This window comes from Megalobrama amblycephala, linkage group LG6 (assembly GCF_018812025.1).
Source record: "Megalobrama amblycephala isolate DHTTF-2021 linkage group LG6, ASM1881202v1, whole genome shotgun sequence".
NCBI classification, from domain to species: domain Eukaryota; kingdom Metazoa; phylum Chordata; class Actinopteri; order Cypriniformes; family Xenocyprididae; genus Megalobrama; species Megalobrama amblycephala.
In genome coordinates, this window is record NC_063049.1 from 37,807,474 (window position 1) to 37,830,915 (window position 23,442).

The 23,442-nt window shown below is 36.8% G+C and overlaps 1 protein-coding gene across 2 annotated transcripts in view; it reads right to left on the reverse strand.

Moving 5' to 3' along the window:
- cerkl (ceramide kinase-like) overlaps positions 1 to 23,442 on the reverse strand; it is an 85,260-nt gene that overhangs the window by 59,280 nt on the left and 2,538 nt on the right. For both annotated transcript variants that reach the window (XM_048194502.1, XM_048194503.1), the window contains exon 2: positions 4,277 to 4,510. In XM_048194502.1, the coding sequence (XP_048050459.1) occupies positions 4,277 to 4,510 (234 nt within the window). The remainder of the gene's footprint in view (positions 1 to 4,276; positions 4,511 to 23,442) is intronic.

Here is a 23,442-nt window from a genome sequence, read left to right on the forward strand (position 1 = left end):
CAAAAAGCCAGCATTTTAATCTTTAAAGGGCTACAGCTTAGAAACTCTTTCGTGTGAAGAAGTTGTAGGGCCAAAGGATTCACTGAGGTGGGGGAAGGGCTTGATAGTATAAAGTTGTGAGGCCTGGACAATCCCCTCCCTAATTCCCAGTGAGTAATGCACCTCCTGAGCACTGCTGTTACATCACCTCTTATTCAGTGCTGTAACTGAAATTCCAGGGATTAGCTGGCGTTAATACAGCATTATGACTAGGCCCTCATCGGACAAAAACACTTTCCAGAGATTTTCCCCACACCATTATCTAGTCCTAAACTCATATCCCATATCCAATCCAGTTTTAAATATAGTGTACTACTTGCACCGTGTTGTGGGGTGCACAGCGGGCAAAGAAGGATTTCTGAAATTGAACTTTCAGCCTAATTGTGAGGCTAGATAATATCAGTGATAATGTGCAGTGCTGCATTCTCTGCAGACCGGGATTAACAGAGATTACACATACACATTTTCACAAAGGCGGCATCTGAATGCTCAATGCTCATTTAGCTGACGAAGGAAGTTTATAGTGATGCTTATGAAAGAAGAAATCATTTTGTTGGTCCTCGGGAGAGTCTTAGACGGGGCTTTTACTGAGTCCCCCGCTATTAAATCTCCTCCTTGCATCCCTCCCCCAGGTTTTCGAGAACCGGAGAATGAAGAGTTCTGACGCATTTGGAAGGACACCTGTCTCCCGTGCAGCACAGCGAAGCGCTAGGCAGGCCGCTGGCCTGTCTTGGCAGTGAACGCTAGCGAGAGGAGCACAGATAATTACAAACTCCAGGGAGGCCGTAGGACCAACCTGTTCCTCCAGTCTGATCCAGCAGGTCCTTGCGGCCAACACCACCTCTTTCAAGACCCCCTCCGACCCCCCTACCATCAGGCACACCACATAATGATATGGTCATCACACAAAGGAGATGGTGCCCCTCGGCTCTCTCAACAAGCGTACCTTATAATCCAGACCGTGGTGTTTATTCATGACTTTTTTGTGCAGCCAGGATGCTGTTGACACACCTAAAACATCATATATATATATTTGATGGTTTTTTTGAGAAATCATTTAATTATGACACAAAGGGTCTGTTCCAAAACCTAGTGAGCTGCCTTGCTGTCTACTTAGGAAGCATTTTGAATGAAATAGAATTATCTACATAGGCAGCCCAATGATTTATACAAATAACTCTATCAACTTGACTAGCAATTGATAGAATTTTGTGTTTGCTAATAAACAGCACTCTAATACGCATAAAAATACACTATGAAATACAGTAATGTTATGCTCACCAAGGCTGCATTTATTTGATCCAAAATACAGTAAAAGCAGTAATATTGTGAAATGTTATTACATTTTAAAATAACTGTTTTTGATTTGAATATATTTTAATATGTAAATTATTCCTGTGTTGGCAAAGCTGAATTTTTTTTAGCATCATTACTCCAGCCTTGTGTCACATGATCCTAATATGCAGAGTTAGTGCTCATAAACATTTCTTATTATTATCAATGTTGAAAACAGTAGTTCATATCATAGGCGCCGATTTATGTTTCTGCCGGTGGGTGCCCAGTGCCCCACGTCACCCACCCCACCCCCAAAAAACAAAACAAACAAACAAAAAAAACATCCTTATTACATTACAGATAAAACATAAAGTTCATCAATGTTTGTATATCAAGAGCAGGGACATGTTTGTTTTGTTGTTCCTCAGCATGATTTCAAAAACAACACGATTGAGTGCTAGTCTTCTTATTTAACTAAATAGGTCTTATTTAACTATTGAACTTCTTTATTTAACTCAACACGTCAACTGGATGTTTTATTTGCATTATATCCGTGCAGCAAGATGACAATTTCGACCCAAAAGCACCTTTTCACGAGTGTTGTCGCGAGTCTCTCGCTGATATATATATTTTTTTTTTTTCCACCCCTGGGAGTCAGCCGACATTGGCTTAATGTAGCACCATCTTGTATATGTTACATATTACCACGCTTGTTTGTACAGCTTATTTTTAACCACTTCCCTTTTTTCTGTGCTTCTAATATGTAAAGCTGCTTTGAAACAATTACCAATTGTAAAAGCGCTATATAAATAAATTTGACTTGACTTGACTTGATATCTGATGCAAGAAGAGTTTGAGCGCGCGCATGTATCTGAACGAGAGCAGAGCCATTTCTGCTCGCGCATCACTTTGATGCGCTCTCGACGTTTGTCACTCAAATATCGCCATAGAAACTGCCTTAAATAAACTATGAAGATGAAGATCACGAAGATCGTGTCTGAAAGCTCTAATCGATTTTTATTGGTTAAAATCAATGGAGATTGAGAATACCTAGTATTTTTCCGTGGGATCGGCGCCTATGGTTCATATATTAAAGGGATAGTTCACCCAAAAATGAAAATTTGATGTTTATCTGCTTACCCCCAGCGCATCCAAGATGTAGGTGACTTTGTTTCTTCAGTAGAACACAAATGATGATTTTTAACTGCAACCGCTACCGTCTGTCAGTCGTATAATGCATGTCAGCGGGAACTTGGACTATAAGAGTAAATAAAACACGACAGACAAATCCAAATTAAACCCTGTGGCTCGTGACGACACTTTGATGTCTAAAGACACGAAACGATCGGTTTTTGCGAGAAACCGAACAGTATTTATATCATTTTTTACCTCTAATACACCACTATGTCCAACTGCATTCATCACTCGATTCGTTTGGTCTGATCGCGCTCTGACAGCGGCAGTGATGTCTCGCTCTCATAGAAGTATATGCGCGAGACATCACTGCCGTTGTCAGAGCGCGATCAGACCAAACGAATCGAGTGATGAATGCCGTTGGACATAGTGGTGTATTAGAGGTAAAAAATGATATAAATGCTGTTCGGTTTCTCACAAACTGATCGTTTCTTGTCTTAGGACATCAATGTGTCGTCACGAGCCGCAGGGTTTCATTTGGACTTGTCTAAGCAAGTTTTATTTACTCTTATTGTAGAAGTTCCCATCCACTAGCACTATTTGACTGACAGACGACAACGGTTGGAGTTAAAAATCATCATTTGTGTTCTACTGAAGAAACAAAGTCACCTACATCTTGGATGCGCTGGGGGTAAGCAGATAAACATCAAATTTTCATTTTTGGGTGAACTATCCCTATAATATTCTGTGAAAATCTCTTTTTTTCAGGATTCTTTGATGAATAGAAAGTTCAAATGAAACAGCATTTATTTGAAATCATTTTTTGTAACAATGTAGACTTTAGCTACTGCAGCGTTTGACCAATTAAATGCATCCTTGATGAAAAAAAGTATTAACTGAGCCCAAACTTTTGAGCGGTAGTGTACACAGCATACAAAATGTTGGGTAAATGGTTCTGTTAAGTATTTCTGCAAAAAAAAAAGCCCAGTTTTACTAATGATTTATTTGTATTTAATTGTTATTTAGAGGTGAATTGTCTGTTAGAGTCAATTTTCAGGTTTGTTATATTAGTAAACATTCTAAGTTATTATATTGGTAAACTTCTAAGTCTATTGAACAGGTAGATTTTCCAGTCTACTGTATTAGTCAGCTTTCTAGTCTATTCCATTATTGACTCCATGTATAAAAGGACTGGAGCGAGGAACCGCTGACTGGATACTTTATAGCTCTGTTTAATTTGTTTGTTTTAATCTTCCTGGATCTCAAAGATCTGAGCTTGTAAGACTGCTCAATAAAGGAAAACTTTTGATAATGATTCTCAGTTTGAGACATCATTGTTCTAACCAGACAAAGCTGCAAGCTCTTCAACACATCCGAATCAGAATAGAAAAGGTTTCTAATTCAAAGTTTTTTACAATTTCTTTTACTTTGTCTATCATTTTGGATAGATATTTTCTAACCAAGCTTTTTGCAGTGCATTATGAGACTGCCTTCTCTGCAAAGGATACATGCTGCCACAGAATTTGGCAAAAGTAAAGTATCTTAGAAGGTGGAATAATTATGCTGCCTTGCATCACGAGCGCACTTAAAATGTTACACTAACTAGGTTCATGAACAGAGTAATTCATTTTAGACTTGGCCAGTCTTTATTCAATAAATGTCAGCAAACACAATAAAATATAAAGTCAAGCAAATGTTGACCAGGTTAATGTTTGCACATCATAAATGTATGTCATAAAATTCACTGAAGCTCCAAGAAATAATTATAAATGCCTAATGCTTGATTTGTGCCCTTATTTTTTATAACTGTTTTGATGTGTGAACGTACCGCTGAGGATGTCTTTAAGGCTTTTGAACCAAGTCTCACAGTGGTCCACGCTCAGGTTGTTGAGGTGGATGGCATGGTCCTTGAGTTTGAGCCCTTTCTTCTTGCACTGGAAGAGTGTGATGCCCAGCAGAGTCCCGCCCGTCTGCTGCCCCACGGAGCGTCGCCGCTTCACCTTCACAGCAAACACATCCTTCAGCTCCACATACTCCTCCTGCTTCCTCACATTACGGTCAGCTAAAGCAAACATACAAGAGACATTAAAGTCATGTTATACACTTTTTCACCTCCTGGCCACTTGTATTGTGTTTTTTTAATGCCAAAACATAATTTATTTTTTATCATTTCACCCTATTTGACCTTTAAAGACACAGCAGTAATAAAATGTTTAAAATGCTGTATAGGTTTGCATTCATAACTAGTTCGAAATGACTTGCAGCTCGTATTTTAGTATATTGACTTTTTTTTTTTTTTTTTTCAAAACTGCACTTGAAAATTAAAAGATTTTACAGGGATAGTTCACCCAAAATATGAAAATTCTGTCATCATTTGCACCCATCAATAAAAAAAATATTTGAATGCGTTTGCGTTCTCTCGCAAAAGTTTAGCATTCCCTCACAAAAACGTTTGCATTCCCCCGAGAAATTTTGCGTTTTATAAGCATACGCAGAGCTTCTTGGGAGAACAAAAACATTTTGCGAATGAATGTAAAGTTTTTGGGGGAATGCAAAACATTTTTCGAGAGAACGCAAAAGCATTTACTTATTATTTTTCCTCCATCTCATAGTTCATATGAATTTCAATACCATTCAAAATTTGATTTTCAAAAAAAGTCTCAACAGTTAAGGCTTGATTTATTTGATCAAAAATACAGTAATATTGTAAAATATTATTACAATTTAAAATAACTGTATTCTATTTTAATATATTTTCAGATATAATTTATTCCTGTGATGCAAAGCTGAATTTTCAGCATCATTACTCCAGTCTTCAGTGTCACATGATCCTTCAGAAATCATTTTAATATGCTGATTTGCTGCTCAAGGCACATTTCTTATTATTATCAATGCTGAAAACAGTTGTGCTGCTTAATATTTTTGTGGAAACCATGACAGATTTTTTTTTCACAATTATCTAATGCATAGAAAGCTCAAAAGAAAAGCGTTTATTTGAAATAGATTTTTCTGTAACAATGTTTTGATCAATTTAATGTGTCCTTGCTGAATAAAAGTATTCATTTCAACAACAACAACAACAAAAATCTTTCTGACCCCAAACTATTTTTGCCCATAGAATAAGTCAGTGGGGTCTAAAATGATATCTGTTGTGTTTCAGAGAAGAAAGAACTACATACACGTTTGGAACAACAGAGAATGAGAATTTAAATTTTTTTGGGTGAACTATCCCTATAATTCCCCTGTCTTCTATAAGAACTAAAACAAACAACAAAATTAAGTTTTAATGGGTGAGAATTCAGACTTTTAACAGCACTGCACTTGATACCCCAGCGTTACGATGGGCTGCAATCTTCCTGTTCTCCCCTGACCCCCCGCTGTAAATGATTACCCACAGGCAAACTCCAATTAAACCGTACTGAAATCTGTCGCCTAGCCTTAAGATGGACCGAGTTCTGTAGCTGCCTCTGTAAATGACAGTCTCTCTCTCCTTGTGTGAAAGCTTTTCTTCATTAGGAGCACCCCGAGCCGCACCTCCGCGTTTCAGAACATTAACTACCCTCTCACATTACTGCGCAAGACACCCGCCGCCATCTGTTCCTACTCAGGCTTCTGCTGGAACCTCTCTATACCTCCACCACTCTATTTATTTAACTCCGGAGCTTCGTTTCATTGTGGTCACTCTACAAAACCCTGAGTCAATTGAATTAGTGGGAATAGGAGATAATCTCTCCCGGCAGAGCTTTCCTTGAGCCAGGGCAAATGACAAAGTGGCCCGTGTTAACGGTCATGTACAGGAAGCTGCCTCCGAGAGAGAGAGAGGGAGGGTCCTGAAGGGTAGGGGGAGAATGGGACCAGGCCGAAAAGGGGGGCTTCTCCCCTGCTACATTACAGTAAGCCGGAGTCCTGTCTGAATCAATCTTGGCACATCTGCCTGATGCCGACCGTAAACAGGATTAAAGCAGGACTTATCTGCTTGATGCTAATTGTGTTGCAGTTTTTGCACATGTCCACCCTTTTTAATAAAGAGCTGCTGTACAACTGCCCTTTTCAGGCCGCGGTTGTCAGCATGTGCACAGCGCTAGTCAGGTTGGTCTGGGCTCTGATTTTCTAAGGCTTTGGCAATAGGACTAATTAGTCCCCCCAATTAAGTGCAGAAAAATTGAGTTTAAATGAGCTGCCCGCTAAGTAGAAGCAATGAGATGTAGATTGAGATACTACACCATGGTAAAGCATGAGTCTGACTAGCGTTTCCTGCTGATCTGCTCAGAAACAGGCCACACAATTGGAACTTTACTTTTTGCTAATACTGTGCTCTCTCTATTTTTGGGAACCCCTAAATTCTTGCTTACACAAACTTTTTTTTTTTTTATATCTCCATTGTATTTTAGCCACTTTATAGCTCCACACTTGCTAATCTATTTTTAAGGAAATAATGATGCAACTTTAACAACTGCATTAAAATTGGCAGCAAAATTAATCTCTTGACGTGGCTTTGCTGATGCAGTTAGAAAGCTTACACAAGTATTAGAACGCTGATGAAAGTTAAAATTATGCTAGAAATTTTTTTTTACCAAGGTCATTTGCTCATGACTGATTGTTCCAGGTTCTTTTTGCGATGAGAACAGGAAGTGCCATAAGGTTAAGCAATAAAAGCCACTGACTGTTTTATTCTATTATTAATTAACTTAATTTTGGTCATATTCCGATTATATACACATCATTTGAAGGTGGATACTATAATTCAAATGAGACTATACACTAGTTACAAGATCGCTGAATAAGACAGCTGGCATATGTTTGTATTAATAGGAATGTTGAGTCACGTTATTCCGAGTATCCATTGTACTGGAATATGCAAGTAATAATGGTTGGTATGTGATACATACAGTTTGTATAAAGTCTAGAAATTGAACATTTTTGGAGTGAGGAGACAGAAATCATACAGGCATATTCAATGTATTTTTGCTTATATTTAGTACTCTTGTCTGGTTTTGAATGTCATTGGCTGTTCTTGAGTGTTTCCAAACACAATGACATCAAACTTGTGTTATATTTGATTTCAGAGCCGCAGCACTCTGTTTCTGAACATATACATATACATATACTACAAATCAAACAACATGTTCTCCAACCAGTACGCCTATATAGGTTGTTTGTCACTTCCCTTAAATACGACCCATAGGAGCGTTTACTAAAGTTGATAACAGGAAACTTTCATTTTATTGCATTGTTCCCTTTTATCTGCGTCATATTTCGGGTTTCACGTAGCTCAATTGGCAGAGCATTGCAATATATAACAATATGCAATCATGTGATCATGCGATCGTGGGTTCGATCCAAGGGAATAAAGCACTATGAATCACTAAGGGTAGGTTTAGGGGTGGGGTTGCTGTAGTCGTTAATAAAAAAATGAGTTTTGCTAAATGGAAATAGGACAAATGGTGTAAAAAGTCCACACATTACATTTAAATGAACACGCATTTTGATTGGTAACGACAGTCATATGTCATTTCATGACGACAGATGTAACATGACACTGTCATTATTTTTATGCCAGCTAGAGGGCGCATGAATTTAAAACGTAAATATAGGTTGTAAAAAGGTGCTTGAAAAACGATCTATAGGGTCGGGGGTTTTTTTGGAGGACAGTCTGCAATCAAAACTTTGGGGTCAATAAGAGTTTTTTATTATAAAACGGAGAGTTCTGGCCCTTGATTCTGATTGGTTGAGCCGCGTTCGAAGCGTTGTAAAATTCCGCATTTCATAAGTATCGCTGCGCCACTGAATGTGTATGTTGCTTTAGCAACCACTCTTAGCAACGTAAACATATGTTTGTTCTCTATTTTGTTCACTGAAGCTTAACGTTACTCCATTGTGTAGAAGAGTATTGTGAGAGAGATATCGAGTGACCAGGCCAAGTGTATTACCTGCAATCAAATTTAGCATTTTCCTTCAGGTCAGTCCTATGTTCATAATAAAAAAAATCTTGTCCTTTTAACATTTAATGGGTTTTCCCGTGCCCTGCTGACACTGACAGCGCTAGTCAAAGCGTTTGTCATTTCCGTCTTGTTCTGTGTTCACAACAAGTTTCAATATAAAAGTCTTTGCGACTGAGTGACTTGCTCATAAAGACAGTCTTTGCCGCCATCTAATGGCGTAATAAATGTAACTTCTGTTGCTGTTCACGGCCAGGGACTATTTTTTCCAGTGGAAGGAAGCCTTTTAATGATTTTAATGATTGAAAGTTGCATTGATACATATTTTTTGGCTTTTAAATTTGTATTGTGTGGTAACCGTTTTATGAAAGCAATAATCCCCGTGAAGCCATGGTTTACATGCTTCACAGGGCTTATTGCTTTATTAAGAAATGAATACTTTTTTTCAGCAAGGATGCATTAAATTGATCAAAAGTGACAGTAAAGACATTTGTCATGTTACAAAAAGATTTCTACTTCAAATAAATGCTGTTCCATTGAATTTTCCATTCATGAAAGAATCCTGAAAAAAAATGTATCACAGTTTCCACAAAAATATTTAGCAGCACAACTGTTTTCAACATTAATAATAATAAGAAATATTTCTTTGATCAGCAAATCAGCATATTAGGATGATTTCTGAAGGATCATGTGACACTGAAGACTGGAGTAATGAGTAAATAAAATCTGATATATTCAAAAGAAAACAGCTATTTTAAATTGTAATAACATTTCACAATATTACAGTTTTTATTGTGTTGATCAAATAAATGCAGCCTTGGTGAGCATGAGAGACTTCTTTCAAAAACATATATATAATTGTATTTTTTCACTATGAAAATGTATAGACAATAGCTGCATAAATATTCTTGAAAATTTCTCCTCTCATGGGAAAAAAAGCAACGGAACAACAAGAGTGTGAGTAAATGATGACAGAATTGTAACTTTTGGGTGAACTGTCCCTTTAATTGAAAAATGTGGTGTCCATATAAATGTGATTAGTGATTACCTGTGGCATACACCCACATTTCAAGTTCATACAGTATACAACCTGAAAGATTGTATGCTGCAGCAGTTAAAAAGGCAAAACACCTTTAAGATGCATAGACAGAATATGTAGATTTCTTGTAAAAGCCGTCACACCTCTTTTGTGTGATCTAAAGGGGATTTGAGAGTAATCCATACAAAAACCCAAAGCTGGGGTTAGAGAAGGGGGATGAAGAAGGTTTTTGCCACTGGTACCTCTGCTGCAGGGCACACAAGTTCACAAATAAGAAGGGCCATATGTTCAGGGTCATTGGTCTAAAGGGGCTGCAAAGGGCCAAATCAATATGACACGTCTGCTAACACGCGAGGTCATATAACACGGAGCCCTCCTGAAGACTGCCTATGGATCTGTCGTCTCCAGAGAGCTCATCTCTCTCATTGACAATTACATGCATCTCTGTGTGTAGACACCACTCGCAGCCAGCGCTGACACACACACACGCTATCATTACTGGCTGCCGATTCATGTTTTCCGGATTACATGAAATCAGGCTTGATGAAATTAAATTCAGTAGAGTAGAACGAGTTGTTGCACTTGTTCAATTTTTTCTAAAAGAGGGTTAGTTCACCCAAAAATGAAATTTCTGTCATTAATTACTCACCCTCACGTCGTTCCAAACCCGTAAGACCTTCGTTCATCTTTGGAACACAAATTAAGATATTTTTGATGAAATCCTAGAGGTATATGACTCGTCCATAGACAGTAATTTAACCACCACTTTCAAGGTCCAGAAAGGTGCTAAAGACATCATTAAAACAGGCGACATGCGTTCGGATGTAAACGCGGAAGCTCTGCAATGCGTTCGCTGCACCAACTGCGTAACAGAATGACAGGGAAGAGGAAAAATTGTTGAATCAAGTCGTTGTTTTTGTTTTGTTGTTGCGCACAAAAAGTTTTCTCGTCGCTTCATAAAATTAAGGTTGAACCACTGTAGTCATATCTACGGTTTTAACAATGTCTTTAGTACCTTTCTGGACCTTGAAAGTGTTGATTATATTGCTGTCTACGAGTCATATACCTCTCGGATTTCATCAAAAATATCTTAATTTGTGTTCCGAAGATGAACGAAGGTTTTATGGGTTTGGAACAATATAAGGGTGAGTAATTAATGACAGAAATTTCATTTTTGGGTGAACTGACCCTATACGTAATGTAATGAACCTCCTAAAGTCTGTCATTAATGTTAATCAAAGAATAAAAAAAAAAAAAAATGAAAATCAGTCATTGCCCTTAACTGAATAAATTTTGTAGTTTTAATAAAAAAATGAATTTATAAATTATGCAGTGAAGACTTTGGAGTGTTTGATAACTTTGTTCAGTTTCTTGATATTTCCTACCTGTTATATCAAATATTTAAAATATACTGCTTTTTATGTTGTTTCTATATTATTTAGAGATTAAATGTGAAATTATTACAATATAAAAATATCATAACTTTAATGTTAGGTGTGATTAATCTCAATTAATTACAGAAAAATGTGCAATTAATTTGTTTTTTAATTGACAGCACTAATATGCAGTTTTATTATTATAATTGTGATTTTGTATATAATATGCTGAATAGATTTGAGAGAGATTTTTACATTTGCTGTAGCCTGTAAAAATGTAAATGGTGCTTGTCTAAGCAACAGTGCAATGGTTTTGAAGGTGTTTGCCAGAGCATTGCTGTGCGGTTGCTGTGGTTTTCTGGGTGGTTGCTAGGGCATTGCATAGTGTTTCTGGCCCAAATAATCAATGTTGTCCTCAACAAGCTGCAGGATTTGAGGTATTATTCATTTCCATAGCACAAATGATGCAGGATGAGTTGTGTGTTTAAAACCTTTCAAATCACTAAGCCAAATGTGATAAATACTAACAGTGATGCCTGTCTTAGCAAAAATGAACTTAAATGCCTAAATTACATGGATGAGTGCACTGTGCATCAAGTTATTTATTAAGCTTTACATTTATACAGGTTCTGCCTTTTGTTTTCATTTTTCAAATGTGTAACAAAAAAAATGTAAAAATTATTTTAAATTAGCTCTTTATGTTGGGAATCGCTGCTTGTCATAAAAGCTTTGCATGCTAGGAAATTAGTTAATTAGTTTGAAAATACCAATTCTGTTGAACCTCACAAGGCGGATATCCAGAGAGCAGAAAACAAAGCAGGGAACGAGGAGTCTGTGGCCCCCAGCGTGGCAAGTGTCATATTCTGGCGCACATGAGGCTGATTTCAGATGACAAGATGGGAACAGCCCTTCATTTGAGGCACAGTAAGACACGGGGAGATTAAATAAAACTGTGCACTCTTCTAGAAAACTTTATTGCTTCCAGATGGATACAAGCTTCCTCTCAGCAGCGCTCCGGCAAAGGCGAGATGCAGGGGGCCCGACGTCATGTCATCATGCAACTAATGTATGGACAAAAAGAATCAATTCTACACCGGGAGTGATTTGAGCTGCTAGACTTTGTTACAGTGAGATTTCAATATGCATGTTGTCTAATGCATATGTATTGATTTTATTAGTGGTGCTTGAAGCATCACTTTTAGCATTGCTCATATACTTAAGATTAGTGATTTGAACAAAACCCTAACCGTAAACTTTGTGCTGTTTGTGATTCAGACATAAATCTGCAAACCTGCAGCTAGTGTTTTGTTACTTTTCTAAGTGCTTAGACTAACAAAATTGTTGCCTGGTAGACAATAAAATGGACAAAAAAAATCTCATAGATTCACATTAAAAGAGGGACCCAAGCCAAAAAGAATATGACACTCTGTAAAAATAAGAACTAGATTTTTTGGAGTAAAAATATCTAAAAATGTACTTAAGAAGCAACACTGCATAAAATATTAAGACTTGTTTCATAGACTGTATATTGAACGTAAGTGCATTTGTGCATTATATAAGAGTTTTTCTTCTAGCACTGGCAGATTTTTTATAATTGTTTTTAACTTGGTTAAAAACATGCTGTTTATACTTGGTAAAATAAATGTTAAAAATCTGCCAGTGTGTGGTAAGAGAAAAATGCACTTGTATTAAACATATAACTAAAGTCTTAATATCTAATGCAGTGTTGCTTCTTAAGTACATTTTCATGTTACAAGGATTTTTAGATATTTTTAACTAGAAAATATGACAAAAACACACTTTAAGAACATGATTTTGTATTGTAGAATCTCTCCAGCAAGTAAACACAACCTCATAGCAACAACCTCTACAAGGTTTTTTACAGGTAAGCACCACTCCTTCCGCCAGAAAATGTGAAAATCCAGTTATTTCTCCATATAAATATCCATTAATGTCTTTTAAATCTTCACCTGCATTCACAGGGTTCAGTCTGGCAAAGGGTCTCTTTGTCTCATCTTCTCCCTATACTCGTTGTTGATGCGTGCAGCGCTCTCGCAGATGAAACTAATACCGTGGTTTGAAAGGGGTCCAACTGCGGAAAGCCCGTGCCAGGTCAGCAAGCCACTCTTTGCCCCCATGTTGTGTGGGGCCATGTGGTTCCCAGCATGGCGTCCGAGAGCATATTTTCCACCTGTGCCTGTGGAAGCCTGTGTGCCCAGACCCACACACCAAAACCCAATATTTACATTTTTATATTGCCGTTTTCAAGCCCCCAGGATGCAAACAAAGGAGGCAGCGTCTGTTTGTTCCCTGTGTGCAATTAGACTGTGACACTGTATATCCCTATTGCAATACAGAGGGGTCACACACTTGAACTTTGACTGTGTTCAGTACACAAGCCAGCTGATTGGTGTACATGGTACAATCTGCTTGCTAAATAGCATTTTAAAGAATCTATAAAACTCAAACTCTACACATTACTGTATAATTTTTGGGTTTTGGTCAGCCCACATATAGTCTGTGCATGCAGATTTTCATCATTGTACACACCTCTTGCTTCATGCATGTTTGTTAATTAAATTTAAAGTGTTAGTTCACCCAAAAATGAAAATAATGTCATTTATCACTCACCCTCATGCCGTTCCACACCCGTAAGTCCTTCGTTAATCTTTGGAACACAAATTAAGATATTTTTGTTGAAATCCAATGGCTCATTGAGGCCTGCATAGGGAGCAATGAGATTTCCTCTCTCAAGATCCATTAATGTACTAAAAACATATCTAAATCAGTTCATGTGAGTACAGTGGCTCAATATTAATATTATAAAGCGACAAGAATATTTTTTGTGCGCCAAAAAAACAAAATAACGACTTATTTAGTGATGGCCGATTTCAAAACACTGCTTCATTAAGCTTCGGAGCGTTATGGTTCTTCCGTGTCGAATAATGATTCGGATCGTGTGTCAAACCACCAAACTGCTGAAATCACGTGACATTTGTCGCTCCGAACCGCTGATTTGACACGCTGACTCATAATGCTCCGAAGCTTCCTGAAGCAATGTTTTGAAATCGGCCATCACTAAATAAGTCGTTATTTTGGCACACCAAAAATATTCTTGTCGCTTTATAATATTAATATAGATCCACTGTACTCACATGAACTGATTTAAATATGTTTTACCTTTATGGATCTTGAGAGAGGAAGTGTCCATTGCTCCCTATGCAGGCCTCACGGAGCCATCGGATTTCAACAAAAATATCTTAATTTGCATTCCGAAGATGAACGAAGGTCTTACGGGTGTGAAACGGCATGAGGGTGAGTAATAAATGACAGAATTTTCATTTTTGGGTGAACTAACCCTTTAATATATTTTGGTCAATTTATGCATTCAGCTACCAATAAGAGTATAGTACTTGCCACCAGAACTTTTGATGGTTTTGTTTTATTTTTGTTTTGTCAGTGGGGTCCAGTGTTGTTTGTTGTTAGTTAAATTAAATACTTTTGGCTAATTTATGTATTCAGCCACCAATAAGAGTATAGTACTTACTGCTTTATCTGTCAAGGTCAGTGCAGAAAAAAGTTTGTTGTTCTGGTCAAGCTTGGAACTCTTTTGTTTTGTTTTGTTCTGTTCTGTTCTGTTGTTCAGTTCCATTTTGTTTTGTTTATGTGGTCCAGTGTTGTTTGGACTGTTGAAAAGTTTGTTGTTCTGTTCAAGCTTGGAACTGTTTTGTTTTTTGTTTTGTTTTGTTTTGTTTAAATTTTCCTAGTGAAAACATTGCAGATTAAATCAGGCGTATGGTAAGACGCATTCCATGCAATGCAAAGCTGTTCTTATGCTCATTCTTATGCTGTCGTGCAGTTTTGGAAGTGCGCACGCTCTCTCTGTGGGTCTGTAACCAGAGGCTCCTACTTCGAGTCTCAGGTGTTAGTAGAAGAGCTGAGCATGTCTCAGCATAATGACTCATTATTGATGCTAATGATGTTCTGCTCATTATTTTTAAACAGGCTCTAAAAAATAAACAATTATCGTCACCTACTTTTCATTATGCTGCCAGCCAAAATAAATTGAGGATATGAAGGGGGGGAAATGTAATCTGTAAGACTGGATAGCTTAAATAAGTAACATAACTTCATTAATGTTGCTAAATTACTTATTGTTGTATCTAGAGTTGATGTTTTTTGTTTGTTGATTGATGCTTATTGAAGAGTATACAGTTATTTGCACTGATATGACACTCAGTCTCTCCACTGCATTTTTCCATGTGGAGGACGGAGAATGTGTCTTGACTAAAAAATGTCCCCCTTCTGTCCCTCGGTACTGTGAAATGGGATCAGATAACCTCAGCGGTGCAATTAGCCTCAGAAATCTGAGGCTGAGCCAGTCAGTCCAGTTCCAGCGAGCTACACTGGGGCAGATGCTCCATACTGACCGCAATGGTCAACCAAAGTCCTCAGAGTTCTGGGAAAAACAGGTCATTTTCAAAGATCTAATAGTACCACAGCTTGTGTATGGTAAACCATCTAGCATTTGCTTGCATGACATGCTCGTTCAGTTCAGCCCTCATATAAATGGCCGAAGTGATCGATGAAACAAAAGCTGAGAACTAAAGTCAATATGTTAGGATATAATCGGAAACAAAATCATTTTAAAACGCATATAGAAGAAGAATGGCTTTGCGCATCTCTCATCTAATGTATTACTCCCTCAGAGATAGCCTAAGTGAGCATGCATTCAGGATATACTCTATATAGTAATTAGATTCTCTCATCATGGAATGGAAAATCCCTACAATGGTCATACCTGATTATGGACGTAAAAATAGCAGTTTAATCCAGTCCTATTCTTTTTTATTATTGTTTAGAGAAGTGGCATCAATTCACCAAAACCAAGGTATGGCAAACCCCGATGATGAAATCCGATCTTACTCTCTCGGCAAGTGTGTATGTGTGTGTGTGTGTGTGTGTGTGTGGTGCGTCCAAAGATGAATCACATATACCAAATATAAATCACAAATAGCTTTGATCATAACCCAGCAAATTAGACAGTTATAGACCACTATTATAAGAATGAAGTAATTCAAGTAGGGCTGGGCGATATATCGCATGCGATTCTCACGCGCATTTCGTCAGTAAAGCCGGTTCCCTGATTACCGCTAAATCTCCATCACCTGCTTTCAAATGAAGCGCCATTTAACAGACAGAGCCGTAGTTCACTGATAAGCCACGCAATATCACGTTCATATCGCAGATGAATCGCCTTCGATAATGAACGCGATATTTGCGTGGCTTATCAGTGAACTACGGCTCTGTCTGTTAAATGGCGCTCCGTTTGAAAGCAGGTGATGGCGATTTAGCGGTAATCAGGGAACCGGCTTTACTGACGAAATGCGCGTGAGAATCGCATGCGATATATCGCCCAGCCCTAACTTCAAGTACTTTACACAACTTTTTCCAGCACTTCAAAGCTCAAAAGTATGAATAGGCCTAATATCCAAATTAAATGTTATTTCCAATGTGATTTAAAAAAAATAATAATAATAATTATTCATCCTTCAAAGATTGTCCACATTTGTAAAACGATGTAGGAAAACTAACACTTGGTGAAATACAAACACTTTTATTTTAAAATAAAAACAAACACATGAAATTACCACTATAACCAGTAGACGGCTGCAGTGGACCACTTATTGGTTCATTTGCAATTTCCACTCCCTAATAGGGTACTGACACAATTTTCACGATTCGATTCGATTACTATTCACATGCTTTCGATTCGATTCGATATCAATTATTTTGGATATAGTATTTCAGTTACAGTACATGGCAAATTTTCTAGAGGAAAAAAATTAAACTAATGCTGTAAACTACACATGGGAGTCAGTTGGTACTACTATAATAATAATATTGAAGGTTAAATTAACTTATTTATATACAAACACTTAAATTACACTCAATTATGTTTTTATTAGGTATAAATAAAGTTTATAATTACATAATCATATTTCTACTCCAATTCATTTTTTTTTTAATATAAATATTTAAATCGCGGCTAGCTGTCATAACTGATTTATTCAAACATGCATTAAATATTGAAGAACATTAAAAATGATAATGAATATATCGGTGCATATCTATATTTATCAGAATGTTGCTCTCTAGAGTTCACTTTTCTAGCTGACTGAGTTTATGGTCACTGAATATGTTTTTCTGAGGTAAATGTGACGTTACGTGACATTGTTTACAAGCTGTTTTAATGACATCTTTCCGAGGTTGAAACACTGATTGACCGATTACATGAGACATGATACAGATTTGATGCGGTACTGTATCTTTTAACATACCTTCAGATGTTTAGTCTTGTTTCTTTCGCGCTGGTATTAAAGAGGAGGAGATGATGTTCACGTGCGCTCCATGCTGCCGCTTCTCTTAGGCGCTAAAGTGGTCTGTCACGTCACATTAAACAGCGCTAAAATGGTATTTATTTTTTGAATCTCATAATAAGATGGAAGTCATTTGAAATCTGAGACTTTGCTTCATATCAAAAGTAACAAAGCACAAAGATTATTGCGATTTATTGGTTGGGAGGCGCTACATGTTCTGTTCATTCATTAACTGAAAACAAACTAGACTGATCGATTCTTGGGATTTAAGAATCGATATCAGTTCATAAAAATAAGAATTGATTAAAATCGAGAAATCGATATTTTTTACCCAGCCCTACTCCAGGTTTTTTCGCATGTTTTGCTTTAGAATTTATTTTTAGAGATTATCAAATCACTATTATAACATTTAAAGGTGTTACAGAGGATGTTTTGTTTTATAAATTTTTGCAATATTACTTGAAACTGTCTTTACTAACTGATAAAAGACTATTTATTAGGTGCACTGAAAGGAATAATATCAATATACATCATCTGTGCACAAGGTAGGGACTTAAAAACATCAGCCAATCGCGTAAACGATTGGCCCTCTGGCTTGTCAATCACTGCCATTACATTCCTTGTTAAAGACGCTCCAACTTCCCACAGGCGCCGCATGCAATGTTTTTGTCAGGAGTAACAACTGCAGATTATGAGTTACCTGTGGTGAGTCCAACATAATGAATCCACTAACACGACACAGCAAATGCCGGTGGTAAACAAACACTTGTGTTCCTCGTGCATGAGTTTTGGGAGGCGTTCCCTCAAAATGAGCTGTGAAGGAGGGGGGTTGTTCTTACACGCTCATTTTAAAAAACTCACTAACATCGAAAACATCCTCTGTAACACCTTTAAAACATCGATTCTTCTATTTTTTGTCTATTTTTGTTACATTTTATACTGAGGTGTCAAGTATATATTTGTAGGAAAGGTCACAAAGTCTCATGAAAAACAAAAACTTTTCTTCAAATTGTGAATACAATTTACAATCACTTCATAATCACTGAAGCTGTCAGTCAGTTAATTGCAAACTCATTGAGTGCGTAAACTCCCATTTTAATCAATGACTCTGACTAAACTTCACAATGAATCTTTTATTTACATTGTTTCCACTTTGTTTGTTATAATGAGAGGATTTGTGCGCGTAAAACTTAGTAAACTTGCGCTAAACGTAAACTCATTCTGAGTTTTGAGCGATATTGAGTGGATTCTCACTACTGGTAAGTTAACTTAAACACCTTGATTGGTCATTATTTTCAACAGAAATGCCTGTGATTAGCTACAATACTCAACGCTGCAAAATCTCACTGTAAATAAACACATTTGCAGCGCTGTTGAACTCATGTGAGTCAGAGGTTGTTCTTCATAGCTCAGAAGACTTAATTGAATTCACTGCCTTTATGTAAATTTCACTTTTGTGTCAGATGTTTCTCCTAAAATTGCTTAGGAGAAATAAAAACGGACACAAAAAAGACAACTGTTTAGATGTACTGTACCTCAGATAATTTAGGCTAGAAAGAATCAGATAAATGTTTGAGTTCATATTAATCTCAGATTTTGCATGCATTTTGATCTCTTCTGAAACATTGACGTAAGAATATATTTTTTTGGTACAGAAATCTGAGAAGCAGAGTACTTCAGTGTAAACTCTATAAGAGAAAAAAAATGAGATATTAGAGATATTTTGTTTTTGTTTTTTGTAAATTAAATGTGCAAAGGATTCCGGTGTCGTTCTCTTAAATTTAGCTGTACAAAAACAGTCCGTTATGCTGCTTGATATTGCAAACTGGTATTTGCTATCATACTATTTTAGTTAATTATCATAATCATATAAACAAACTGGTTTGTAGTGCAAATAGTTTACTGCACTTTGTATTTCTTCTAGTTATATCCCTATAGAAGCTAATGAATGGGAAGTCTTGCGTATTCAAAGAATATAGCTTACTTCCAAGTTGCAAAGTAAGGTGGATAGGTTCATCTCCTGAAATAAGCCATCATTTAGGCTAAGCAATAAAGTTCAGTGCAAACATTTTAGACGCTTTTCAGCAACATGCATCATTTACTTAAACTGTTGCCTTCTGTATCCAGTTTTATGATTAAAAAATAAATAAATAAAAGCATACATTTGCAGTCTCTGTCCCATGAGCTTTGTTTGTATATGTTTACAGAGCCAGAGGTAAAAGCAGCGCACACATGGCATGAACCCACCAGAGTGATCTAAATGAACTGCGTGGACTGGAGGCGTGAACTGCGCTGGCACCCAGATCAAATCACGGTGTTTGTACATTCAACAGACAAACTGAAGTAAAGCCAAGGCCAATGCTAAGCAAATTCAGGGTTCAAAAAGTCAAACCCAGATCCCTTTGGCAAACAATCCCAGTCTCCCGTGCTCTTCCTTGGTTGCGGCTGAATATGAGGCCGATTCAGCAGGCTCTACTTTCATTTTTAAAAGGTGAGCTAACTGGCATGTTTACTCTGGGTAGGCTGTAGGTGATGTCTCGTGAACGATATTTTTAAAACATATGGCAGAAATAGAGCTGACCTCTAAAAAAAGAAACTCTATATATTATTTACAGTTTGTCCTGTTGTCAGCTCTGAGGCTAGTGCTGTCTTAAAGGGATAGTAAAAACGAAACTTCTGTCATCATTTACTCACCCGCATGTTGTTTTAAACCTGTACGAGTTTCTTTCTTCTGAAGATAAGAAGATATTTTAAAGAATGTTGGTAACCAATAACCATAGAGTTGACGGCACCCATTGACTTCTATAGTATTTTTTTTCCTATTATGGAAGTCAATGGGTTCCGTCAACTGTTTGATTACCAACATTGTTTGAAACATCTTCTTTTGTGTTCAACAGAAGAAAGAAACTCATACAGGTTTGGAACAACTTGAGGTTGAGTAAGTAATGACAAAATTTTCATTTTTGGGTGAACTAACTTTTGTCATTATTTACTCACCCTCATGTTGCTTCAAACCCATATGATTTTGAAGTGTCACAAAAGTACTTAAGGACAAACCTAATGGTGTCATATTTGAATGAAAGTTACAATGAAGGGCAAGATTTTCAGTCAATAATGATAGCTAAATTTCAGTTGTTCATCAAATCAAAGCTTTCATATGGCTTCAGAATACTTGGAATATAGCACTACTTTTATGGACTACTTTTTTATGTTTATTTTGTATTCTTAAAGGTTAATAAAACTTCCAAAAGGGGGTTTCGCAATGATGCCAGCATAGAAGAACCATTTTGGGTTCTTCAAAGAACGTTTCAGTGATCAGTTCACTTAAGAACTATGTTTTTCTCAGTGAGTGAAGAACATTATAATAATCTAAGGAACCTTTTTCTACTATAAAGAATCTTTTGTGCAATTGAAAGGTTCCATAGATGTGAAAGGTTCTTCATGGAACCATCAATACAAATGAAGAACCTTTATTTTTAAGAGTATATGGTTCTTCTTTATCATTTTGGAGCTTTATAGCTCCAGTCCTCATTCACTTAGATTATATGGAAAAGTCCGGATATTGTCCAAAAATCCATTTTGTTTTCCAAGGAAGAAAAACATCAGAGTGAGTAAATGATGATGAATATATTTACGAAACCAGTCAAAAGTTTTGAATAATTACTATTTTTAGATGTTTTTTAAAAAAATAAGTATCATTTATTTGATCAAAAATACAGTAATATTGTGAAATAGGGTGAGTCTCAAACACCGTTGTTTCCTCCTTCTTATATAAATCTCATTTGTTTAAAAGACCTCCGAAAAATAGGCGAATCTCAACATAACACCGACTGTTACGTAACAGTCGGGATCATTAATATGTACGCCCCCAATATTTGCATATGCCAGCCCATGTTCAAGCATTAGACAAGGGCAGCCAGTATTAACGTCTGGATCTGTGCACAGCTGAATCATCAGACTAGGTCTAAATGGCAGATGGAGCAATAATAACTGACATGATCCATGATAACATGATATTTTTAGTGATATTAAAGGGGCCACAGCCTGAATCGGTGCATAGTTAATGATGCCCCAAAATAGGTAGTTAAAAAAATTTATGAAAAAAAATCTATGGGGTATTTTGAGCTGAAACTTCACAGACACATTCAGGGGACACCTTAGACTTATATTACTTGTAAAAACTGGTTCTAGGGCACCTTTAAAATAACTGTTGTCTGTTTTGATACATTGAAATTAAATTCATTCCTGTGATGCAAAGCTGAATTTTCAGCATAATTAGTCCAGTCTTCAGTGTCACATGATTTTTCAGAAATCATTCTAATATGCTGATTTGGTCCTTAAGAAACATTTCTTATTTCTAATATTTTTGTGGAAACTGTATATATCCAATTGTTTTTGTTTTTGTAGGTCTAAAGCATATGACAACCTAAATAAAATGCAAAATCAGAAATTAAGCAATGGGAGAAGTAAACAGAGGTATCAAATCATCACTGAAATCCAACACACAGTGTTGTCATAGAAACAAGCACTGAAATGCCACATTGCAATCATGTAATTTGATATTGTGTTTGTCTGCTGGTTAATGTCCTCCAATCTCTCTCAGTTGTCTGTATTGAGGGATCAGGGGCAATATTCTGATCCGTTATCCCTCGGCGGAAAAAAAGCACAGGAGCGTCAAATAGAGAACCCCAGTATATCGGGATCTCGCTGTCATTTTTTGGCATTTTTAAGAGAACATTTGGTAAAGGCCATAGGGGGTTATTAGATGAATGCTTTCTGTGTAATGAGAGCTCTGGCTTAATAACATTAGCTTGGATCACAGATGAAAAGTACTGTCTATAAAGCTTACGCTGACTGAAAGTCTCTCTTGCACTCGGCAGCGCTCGTGCTTTAAAGTGCCTGCACAAAACAACAGCCAAAGACAGGAAGTACATGCCTCAGCTTCAAACTGCTGGGCGTGTTTCAAAATTGTTTCATTTTCCCCATTTGGTTTTGATTCCTGATCAATAAAACACCATAAATCATGGAGTCCGCTCTCTAAGAGCAAATTTTGAGGGCTTTTTTTAATGAATGCCTCAATGATGACAGCAAACCAAATTCATATCTATGCATTTGTGCACTTTATGTTTGAGACCGCTGCAGTTTCCACAAAAATGACCCCTCTGCATATATTTCTTGTAACTTAAAATGTCTAGATTAAATGGTGAATTCCTTAAATGATACCTAAAGAGAAAAACTACACATGCCTAGGGTTTCACTGATATCTGATATGAAAATCAAATCCTCCTAAAAAGTCATATGGTTATCTTCTTAGTGTAATGATGCAGATGGTAGTTTTGAGTATCATTTACTTGGACATTTGCTAACTGTCCACAAGACTGACAGATGCCCTACTTTAGGTGGTCACAACAGTCAGCCGGAGTCCATTACCAACACAGCTGTTACACATGAGTTTCTGGCAGGACTGACATTACCCCCTTTTCCCCCCTTTATTTGGATTGCTATATTGTTGTAGCCCTATTTTGCTTGTGTAATTATTACAGTAGGGTACAACAGAGCTAAAGGCCCGCCCACAATATGCTTATTTTTGGTTATGATGTTTACAACAATCAAAAAATATGTTTTTGAGTGAATACTGATGGAGCAGCACAAAATTTGCGAAAAGCTTCTTTTCATTAAAAGCATTTAAAAGGGCTTTTTAGCTATAGTGGACTTTTTTAATGTTGCAACAAGGGAACTTTTTAACTCAAATACTAACGTTATCCCTTGACTTATAGATAGTTATTGAAAACTATGTTTTGAATCACCTTGAACAAAACTGGAAAACAATTCCTGTCGCACAAACAATACAGCATAGCACACTAGCATGCCAAGATCAGGGTTCAGTTCCCAGGGAATGCAATATTTATATATTGAATGCATTGCAAGACACTTTGGATAAAAGTGTAATTTATGCATACAACATAAATGTATTTTATCTCAAAAGATATGTGATAATCTCATAAGCTAGTCTACATATCTGCAACATTTAGTGTATTCCATCAAATGACCTCAAAGACAAACTTTTGTCATTGAAGCAACGGCCTTGTGGATGAGGTCACTTTGTTGCACAAGCATAGTGACAAACGTGTTTGGAGGACGATTTCGTGGATTCATCATCAACAACATCATGAAAGTTTCACTTTCAGAAATATATGCAACTTTCTTGATGTGTGAGCCTAGAGCGTGCGTGTTAATTGTATTGTAATTGTGCATCACGT